Source organism: Lathyrus oleraceus, chromosome 1 (genome assembly GCF_024323335.1).
Source record: "Lathyrus oleraceus cultivar Zhongwan6 chromosome 1, CAAS_Psat_ZW6_1.0, whole genome shotgun sequence".
Classification (NCBI taxonomy): Eukaryota; Viridiplantae; Streptophyta; class Magnoliopsida; order Fabales; family Fabaceae; genus Lathyrus; species Lathyrus oleraceus.
In genome coordinates, this window is record NC_066579.1 from 17,738,657 (window position 1) to 17,748,839 (window position 10,183).

A 10,183-nucleotide genomic window follows, 5' to 3' on the forward strand; every position below is an offset into this window, starting at 1 on the left:
TACAGCAATTTTTGTCTATACTTTATCAATATCACGACCAGCACACCACAAAGGAGATGTTTTCAATGGTGTTGTTGAATTTACAAATGCTTCTAATCTATTCTGAAATTTCACTTCACTGGTCTTTAATAACAAAGGAAGAGGAAAACACACACCCATTTCTACACACCTTTTATGTCTAGGCTCAATCCTATTCTCTAAGCTAAATGAGAAATATTGTGGAAATTCTTTCACCTCCTTCAAATCTCTCCCCATCTCCACCACAAAGTAATTGTATTTCGGCTCGAAATTATTCTTAATACTATAACAAAACAGTTGAGGAAATCTGCGAAACATCGAAGTCACGTCGCGGCGAGAGAATCCGATGTTCTCAAAGTATTCGATTCGGGGTATGAACTTATCTTCGACATTACACGATAGCAAGTCGGTGTGCTTGTTTACATCTTTTATTCCGATGCTTTGGAGGAAGTACATGGTTGGGCGGAGCTGTTTATCAACGTTGCAGATGATCAACCGAGGACGGCGATTTATTACATGCTTGATATTTGAGCCACTTACACGAACGTCGCGGTGAAGGAACGTGAAGACTGGTATAATGTCTGAGACTTTCGTGGTCAGGATCTCAGGGCACATGCCAACCATTCGTCTAAACTCGATTGCAGAGAAATCCATTGCGGTAATGTATTCCACGGTGGATCTTATATCGCTGAGTGAGGCAGTGATCAGCATCGGATGATTTTCAATAAGTGAGAAAGGGTCAATACCGATAGATTCTAGATATAGGGCCTTTTTTTGGAAACCAGTATCACTGTTGGGAGGGCCAGTTTGCTTTGGACATCGCCACTTCACAACCTGCAGTACATCATAGGTAAAGAAAATTTCAAACTGATGATAATCAATCTATTAATCAGCAATTCAAAATGCAAGCAAATCCCTTACTAAGGGCTTGTTTGCATTAGATGTTGTTCGATTCCATAAAAATTTAAACATAAGGCGGAACAAACTACCTATAAACACTATCTAAAACCAGGAAAAGGGAACCATAAATTCAACATATTCCAATCCCAATTAGCAAAAGACTAGGTGTACCCTTTAACTATGCTGAAGCCAAGGAATCATCAAACATTTAAAAATGAAAAGGTAGTATTTCACAACAATTACCAAATGCATAGAAAATAGATTACAGGTGAGTACTTCTAGTACTTTGAGGTAGCAAGTTAGTGGTTGTAAACATCCGATTGCAGGACGAGAATTCAAACCCGCGATACTCTACTTATTCACCTTTACACCTTTAAGAGGTGAAGTTATGATCATTAGTCTATTTGACCACACAAAAAAAAGTAGCTAAGTAGCAACTTTGTCCAAAAACCCACTATGTAACATAATCTACTAATCTTCCAAATAAATATAGACAAAATTTATACAACAACAACCAAACCTTATCCTACTAAGTAGAGTTGACTACATGAATCAACTTCCGCCATAATATTCTATTCATTTTCATACTTATCTCCAAATCGTTAATCTCAAGATCTTTCTTAATAACTTCTCTTATAGTTTTCTAGGTATTCCTATACCTCTAGTTATTTATAGTTTTCTAGATATTCCTCTACCTCTAGTTGTTTGACTCATCTCCGTCTAATCTACTCTCCTTATCATAGAATCTAGAGGTCTTCTCTCTGGTTACCCAAACCTTCTAAGTCTATTTTCCACCATCTTTTCTACTAAAGGTGCTACCTCAATCCTCTCTAATATTGTAATTTCTGATCTTCATAGTTCATCCATTTCATAGAGACTCGACAAAGTTTTACGTTAGTTGTCGACTTGTTGACTGTCCAACACAACTCTCCCATTTTATTCGGGCTTGAGACCAACTATGTATAGCAAAGTTAAAAGCTAAGTTCGGCAGAATTTCAGCACTATGAATCAGTGAAAACCACAAACAAGCAGCAATTTCCACTATCAATCAGATTTCAGCATTCTCAAATGATCAACCTCCCACCCAAAACAAAAACAAAAAAAAAACAGAAAACTATATCCTTAGGATAAGTAAAAACATAAGTAAAATTATTGTGGTATCTTGAAACCTTGTGTTAGGATAATGTTTAATTGCAGAAATAAGCAGAAACAGGTAAGAAAACCCTAAAAGATAGCATTATTAACCAGAGAGCCAATAAGAAAAGCCTAAGGTAGGGCATTAGCAAAAATGAAAAGTAAAGCATGAATAAGCAGAAAGGCAGTAAGAAAAAAGAAAAGTTGAAGAGTATTAAGCAGAATTGAGAAGAAAGAAAACTGACGGTAGCTCTGACAATGAAGGAAGGTGGTGTGGAATGGAAGGTTAAGGAAGTGGGAACCCTGGAATGAAAGGGTTTGCAGAGGCGAGTGAAGGATTTGGGAATGTGATCGGTGGAAAACAAGGGTGTTGTAGCAGTGGCAGAGCACATTTTGGTTAAAAGGGATTGAAATTGAAGAAGAAGAAGAAGAAGTAGTGAGGTTAATTAATGGCTGAGAAATATTGAAATTAAATTGAAAAAAAAAAGAATAATAGTAGAATTAAGATGTTGGGGGAGAGTGTGTTCTGGATTGGAGATTGGAGAGATGATGGATGAGAAGATAGAGAGAATGCATGCGTGTCACTTCTTAAGGGTCCACTCTCTTTCTTCTCTATATTTTCCACCTCTATATATATACTTTCATCAATTATTACAAAATTATACTCAAATTTTAAATATATAAAAAAAAATAGAAAAGTTTAAAATTGGATTAATCGGTAATGGTATGATTGTAGGGATAAGTGTCCTTGAAGTAGAGTGTAGAGAGAGTAAGAGTTTGACATATTTGTTTAGAAAGTATTTAGAATTTTAATTGATTACTAGAATAAATAATATTTTGGAGTAATATTTTTATTTGAATTAATTAATTTAATGAGAAAATAAGATGTGTAGAGAAATTGAGGGTAAGGTTGGAATTAAGGAAAATATGTAGGATAGGAAAGGGATACAAGGATGAGTTTGAGGGTAAAAGGGGAAGAGTCTATTTAGAAGGAAATAAGTCTTAGAATAAAATAGAGAATTTGAAAACCTGAGAGACGACTTTAGCTTCTATCCATTTGTAAAATAGTATACTCCACTGATCTTGAACTTCAATTGCCAGGAGCCAACAGAAAGGGACCTAAGATATCCATGCCCCATTGGTAGAATGACCATGGTAGCATGATAAAATGAAGGATCTTAGCTGACGCATGATGTAGATTGACATTCTTTTGGCATTTGTCATATTTCTTAACAAGTTTTGCTCTATACTTCATTAAATTGGGCTAACAATAGCACACCCTTAGCAATTTGTGGGTCAGTGCCCGCCCACCAATGTGACATTTGCATGTCTCTTGGTGTACCTCTTTGAGGACCAAGGCGATTTTGTGTTCTCCTAGACATCTCAGCATATAAGGGAAAAATGTGAAATTATAAAATTGCCCTTAAACCAGACTGAAATACTGCACATATATAAAACTCACTCTCAAAAACACTAATACAAATGTGAGAAAATAAAGAGAGAAATGAGAAAGTGAGATAAATGTATCTCAAATACATTTCCTAGTGTGTTCGAAACGAGAAATGAACCCTTTATTTATAGGAGAAAAAATTGCTGAAATATGGAAAAAATATGTGTGCTTTTAAAGGATAGTTATCAATTATGCATATCCTATAATCGATTATCAAGTCCAAAAATGAAAAGTTTTCAAAAGAGTCGTTACTAATAGACTATTTATCCTGATAGTTGATTATGAGGCGTTACAAAAAGAAATAACTGATTATGTCTAAGGGATAATCGATTATACAGCATAAAAAAGCCTTCATAAAAACCTTCTTGAGTTTTGAGCCAAGTAGTTAGGCACAAAACTATTTTTAGGTGATTTTCATAAAAAAAGATATAGGTTTTCAAAGGCTTGAAAAGGTGTGTGATTTATCTTAGTAATGTCAAGAGTTACTCTTGTACCTTTACATGCACTGGTCACTCAATCTAGACTTTGTGAGTTTTCACACTTTCTCTCTTTCACATCTCTAAAGCTTTTAGTTCTTTGCCACATTATCTTTGACTTTACCACTTCACTTAAACCTTGAATTTTATTCTGATGAGGTATGAGATACACCATCATCATACACTATTTGATCAGAGATCTTTGGTGACTTCATCGAATGTCGCTCGACATAAGGTGTTGTCCTCCAGAGATAGGCATACCAAAACTCGATCTCCAAGCAATATAACTTGATCATAATTTGATCGCCACAATAATTGAGCTTGATTTTCAAGAGAGCACATCAACTAAATCATTGTATTAGATGACCTTCAGGTACTTCAATTGCAACAGATCATCTTAATTCTTTAAGCTTCATCACATATTGATTACAATTGTATCTAATACAGTGATCTAGTTGAGTTCAATTACAGTGTATTAAAAATGTCATTTGTTGAATTGACCTTCAGACACTTCAATTACAACTGAGCACATCTTAATTCTTTAAGCTTCATCACATCTTGATCAACTCAACAAATAACACTTTGATCTTCAAATATCATCACTTGATCAACATATCAAGTACCATCACTCGATCAACATATCATATGACATTATATGTACCAACAAGCCTTGAACAACAAGATTGACGAGGACTTCTTATAAGAACGTTGTCAACATCAAAGTCAAACTGATCAATGCATACGTCATAGTTGCAAGCACATAGATCTACAGGACAGTTATCTTAGGACAATGATTAGATTAAAGACCTCTTGATTATGGGACCACTCGACCTTCTGCAATCCAGTGTTGGGGTCTTTCAATATGGCCTTCTTGTAATTGAGTATTTTCGTCTTTGGATATAGTCTTCTCGTAATTGAGTATTTTCGCCTTTGAATTTAAGGTTGGAAGAAGTGTTAATATAATTTAGAAGATATTGTGCCAATTTCTTTGATACAAATATTCACACTTTTTAAATATGTGAGAGAGAATGTGGAGAAGACTATTTTGAAAAATGAATGGAATTTTAAGAAATAAATAAGAGAATAGGAGTATTTTAGAAAATATCAATAATTAATTTATGTCAAAGAGGGCGTAAACCGTAACGTTGGTGGAACCGCAGAAATCATCAAAATTTAGTTAAATCTTTTACTTCAATCGATTATGTTGTGAACACTTGTTTGTTTTCAAATAGTATTCTGTAGTGAAGAAATAATCGATTATGGGAAGCGATCGAAAATCGAAGAGAACAGCTTATTCTTCGCCATCCGAATCTGAAGGTACTTCATTTTTCCTCTACACTCCTCTTTCTACACAATTCAATTTCTCCTTTTTCATTCGCTGTGCAGCACTCTTCTGCTGTATCGGAGGAAAACAATTAGGGTTTTTTTTTTGGATCTTATGCACTTAATCTTACTGATTTAGCTGAAAACTTGATTAACTAGTTCTTCAAAATAGGGATATTTTTGCATATTATTATTAATTTTGTATCTTAATGTTAATTCACAGATGAGAAGAAAAACAAGAGGAAGAGAACGGTAGATGATGAGGAAAAGAAGAACCGGAAAAGGGAAAAGAAAGACAAAAGGAAGGACAAGAAACATTCCAAAGATAAATATGATAAGGGTACACCATTATATGTTTATTTATGTTTGGTTCAAGGTCTTAGCCATGTTTGGATAAATAGCTCAACTAAACGTGTTTTTAGTGAAAATAATTGATTTTGAATGAATTGATTTTAGTTCTAGATAAAAGTGAGTCGAAGGTAAAGTGATTTATGTTTGGATAAATTTATGTAGAAGTGAGTTGGACGGTAAATTTCAATGTAAAAAAACATGTGTAAACTCAAAAGCTACAAATTCTATCTTCAAGTAGAATCAATTTTGGAGGCAGAATCAATTCTATTTTAGAAGAACCAAACACCTCAAAATCATTCCAAAATCAATTCTACACCTCTAGGAATACTTTTGACTCTTCCAAAAGCTAAACCAAACATACACTAAATGACTATCATAGGAGTACATGTTTATTAAAGTCAAATAGCTTAAGAACATGTTGATAAGCTTATCCTAAAGAGGTCATGAAAATAGCTTAAGGACTTTTGAAAGTGTTTATTAAAGTCAAATAGCTTAAGGACATGTCTATGTTTATTAAATGACCATAAGCACTTTTGATAAGCTATCCAAAGAGGTTATGGTAATAAGGTGAAAATAGCTTAAGGACATGTTATAAAAAAAAATCATGGGCTCTCCAAAGAGTCTCCCAAGTGCCCATACCAAAAGATTTAAACTCAAATTAATGAGTTCAAAGATCGATTTATGGTTAGTTGGTCAATATATTTCGGTGTTAAAATATACTGTTTCTTTGTAGTTGCTGCAAGACTAAGAAGTCATTTTTATTACGGGACTTAGATGCACATTTAGGTTTTGGTTTGATTCTCTGGTATGGATAACGAAGTTCAACTTTGTTACAACTTTTTATATTAAGTCTTGAATAACTGAATTTGATAAGAATGCCCAACCTAGAAAGTCAATGGATGATAAATTGGTAACTTTAAACTTCCTTTAAACTGTTTTCGAAGTGGTTTAGGTTGTGATTGTTCATATAATATCAGAACCATGTCTCTACTTAACAGAATTATTCTAAACAGAGGAACATGAAAACTGAAGGATTTATCAGTAGTCATTTTGACATGGAAGTTCGTAGGAGTTAGAACTAGAAATCAAGAGGCTGTGTATTGTATAGTGTAGACTAACTGCAGAGATGGTGGTTCTCTATGAGATCTTCAATGGTCTAGTTCTATAAAGTAAAATCTCCAGGCTTGCAATTTAGATGACATTATTTCATTTTGGCTTATTGCTTGGCATTTTGGACATGAGAAAACATGAAAGGAATGTTTTTTATCATGCTAAACAGTAACATGTTTATAAAATATTTCCTAAAAGATATAAGCCATCATGGTCCTGCACCATTTCAATAGCAAACTCAACTTGTTACCTATTCCTATTTTTCCCTTTGGAAATATTGATGATGTATGTTTGATTGAATGTATCGAGTATCATAGAATCTGGGTTAGGCTTAACTGACCTCAGATGCTCACTCTAGGAGTGATCATTGCCCGACTATTATAAGGACTAATTTGATTAGAGTTATTCTCAATCTCAACATGCCCTTTCATGCCAGTTTAGGATACTTGGAGTGTGAATTTTGCAAGACTGCACATATAGGTGGCCTAACAAGTTAAGGTGTTGAGAGTTCCACATTTAATAAGATATGGCCTGAAAATGTGTTTAGAAGTGAGAGGTGTCCCTTACTTTAGAAACTGGTTTTTGAGGGTTGAATTACATCCAACTCAACTTTTAAGATAGTATCATATCATATTAAAGATTTGTTGGGCTAATCACTATTGAGTCATGCTCTAGATGTCAAGTCTTGGGGGAAGTGTGTTGAGAGTTTCACTTTCAATGAAATATGGCTTGAAATGTGTTTATAATAAACTATCGTCTTATAAGCCAGATTTGTAGGGTTGAGTTAGGTCCAACTCAAATTTTAAGACTAAGATAGGCTATGATTGGCTGCAGTGAAGGTAATCTAGGACTTTTTGTGATCCTTCAAAGATGAAAATTCAAGGCTTATCCAATAATAATGGAATTTGAAAATTTCCGTTTGGATACTTTTATTAATGTAGCAGACCAAACATAATATGGAAGAAAGACAAATTTGGGGGAGACTTTTTAGATAAGAAAGAACATAGAAATAGGGGGAAGGGGAATGACATGGGCAGAAAAAGGACAACCAATGGAATTTATTCTAAATTAAAAACTGGACGGTTTATGAGAAAACGAAATCGATAGCTACTAATCCTAATTACTTAAAAACGGTATTAACTCAACCATTGGGAAGAAAACCTACCGATCAGAAACTGCCACCTCAGTTATAATATATCCCTAACCCATATAAATGTCATTCCGATTTCCTAGATAACTTAATCTCTATGTCTAAATACTCGGTTGAGATCTCACATTGACTAGCAATGTAGCCCAAGTAATCTTTATAAGGCTTAGACAGCCCTTCACTTATTGAGCTAACTTTTGTGGTTGAGTTAGACTTAGTTCAAATTCTAGGATGATACCAAAGTTTGAAGTCTAGGAGACCCTGCTTCCATATCGGAATCCTAGCTGCCTTTATCATAGTAAATCCTAGATTACCTTCATTGCATCTAATCGAAGTCTTTCCTAGTCTTAAAATTTGGATTAAACCTAATTCAACCTTACAAAACCGGTTTATAAGGTGAGATGCCTCTTACTTATATACACATTTCAAAATATATCCGGAGAATGTGAGACAAGGAAATAGTATTTTGGAAAGTTTATTTGCAACTCCCATTGTTAGGTTTGGTAGTCTACTAAATATCCTCTTAAAAAAGATGCAAGAGACATACAAACTAAACAAAATGTCTCATTAACAGCTGCTGACGAGAACAGAGAGGTGGAATGTTTTTACTGCAAATGAACACATTTTTGTTTTCATATAAATGTAATAAATGCTTTCTTTCTCAATGAAGACTTTCCCTATTTCGGTGTTAAAATATACTTTGTTTCTATGTAGTTGCTTCAACACTAGCACTTAGGACCAATCAATATAATCATATGTAGGCAAAAAAGTATAAATTCTCTTTTGAAAGATTTTACTTTTGAAGTAATTATAATAATGAATACTTCATTTTATATTGACATTCTGTTGTCATTTCAGAGAAGAAGTCAAAAGACAAGCACAAAAGTAAACGCAGCAAAGGTGAAGTTAATATGGTGAGTTATGTTCCCGTTCCCAATTGAGATAGCTTATCTAGTGGTTCATTGGTATTTATGGTTTCTCTTCGTTCCAAATGTAGGATTTTCAAGAATTGTCCAGTGATGACTATTTTGCTAAGAATAATGAGTTTGCTACCTGGCTGAAAGAAGAGAAGAATGTGTTTTTCTCTGATCTGTTATCAGAGTCAGCGCGGGAGTTGTTTGCAGAATTTGTGAAAGCTTGGAACAGAGGAAAGCTTGAATCGAATTACTATGAAGGCATTGCAACTGCGCCTCGCTCATCCCATAACTGGAAAATCAAAAAATAGATTTGAAGGAGATGTCGTTTTGGCCCAATCACTATAGTATAGACCCTTTATTTAGAGTTTCTTTCTAACAATAACTAACAACTTACTTGAAACTCAGTAATTATAGATGTTCTTTTATCTTAGAGGATCAGTTGTTCATTGCACCAAAAAGAAAAACTGTAAAGAACAGAAAACAGTTGGAGTTGGGAAAAAAAATAGTAGGGGATTGGGGTTATGATTTGCAAGAGTGAAGGATGGGCATATCGCTTTCCAACAATGTGGCCAATCATGTTTTAGCACTTGCCATGTATTTTTAGACTGAACTTGTTTTTCTATCAGAAATTAAATATACAGGCAACTACTCCCTCCATTCCTTTTTAATTGTCATTTTTTTGACATTTTACGCATATCAAAAAAATTAATCATTATTACCACTTTTTCAACAATAATTCTTTTTTTACCTATAATATCCTTAATTATTTATTACATTCATTTTATTTTTTCTCTCTCTGTAATAATTATTTAGGGATAATTTTGATAAAATATAATAATACTACATTGAAGTTTGTAAGTGACAATTAAAAAGAAACAATTTTTTTTTAAAAAAGAGACACTTAAAAAGAAACGGAGGGAGTAATATTCAATATGTCACGACAAATAAAACAAAACTTTGTCCTAAAGTGATTTTTTTATTTTATTTTAAAACGTAGTAGCAATTCTAAGGATTGGGGAACAGCTTGTATCTATGGTTATCTATCTCATAACCAAACAGTAGTGAAATTTTGTGAAATTTTAATGTCTCTAGTTAATAATAGTCCTATTACTAATGATAATTGGTTGATTTTGGAGATTTCAGTTGTCATTAATATCGAGGAGAAATGTGGTGGCAATCCAATTGATATTTGCATCACTAATATGTTTAGAGATTCAATCTGAATTTTATTGGTGACATTTACCCTTGGACTAATCAACTAATAAAGGCTAGGATAGGTTCTTTGCCTCCTAATTCCCTAACTATGGTAATCACTTCTGTGTTATGATATGGCTCTGATCATTATCCACTAAGCCCG

At 33.7% G+C, this 10,183-nt stretch overlaps 2 protein-coding genes across 2 annotated transcripts; one reads left to right on the forward strand and one right to left on the reverse strand.

Annotated features, from left to right (window-relative positions):
• LOC127129972 (transcription termination factor MTEF1, chloroplastic) lies at positions 1–2,656 on the reverse strand. Its single transcript, XM_051059086.1, has 2 exons — positions 2,298–2,656; positions 1–852 (listed from the first exon to the last, which is right to left on the reverse strand). Exons 1-2 carry the CDS (start codon positions 2,442–2,444, stop codon positions 16–18), a joined length of 984 nt encoding a protein of 327 aa, XP_050915043.1. The 5' UTR covers positions 2,445–2,656; the 3' UTR covers positions 1–15.
• Positions 2,657–5,074: 2,418 nt separating this feature from the next.
• LOC127130051 (style cell-cycle inhibitor 1-A) lies at positions 5,075–9,494 on the forward strand. The gene is made up of 4 exons (XM_051059150.1): positions 5,075–5,295; positions 5,525–5,641; positions 8,768–8,823; positions 8,907–9,494. Exons 1-4 carry the CDS (start codon positions 5,238–5,240, stop codon positions 9,132–9,134), a joined length of 459 nt encoding a protein of 152 aa, XP_050915107.1. The 5' UTR covers positions 5,075–5,237; the 3' UTR covers positions 9,135–9,494.
• The last annotated feature ends 689 nt before the right edge of the window (positions 9,495–10,183 follow it).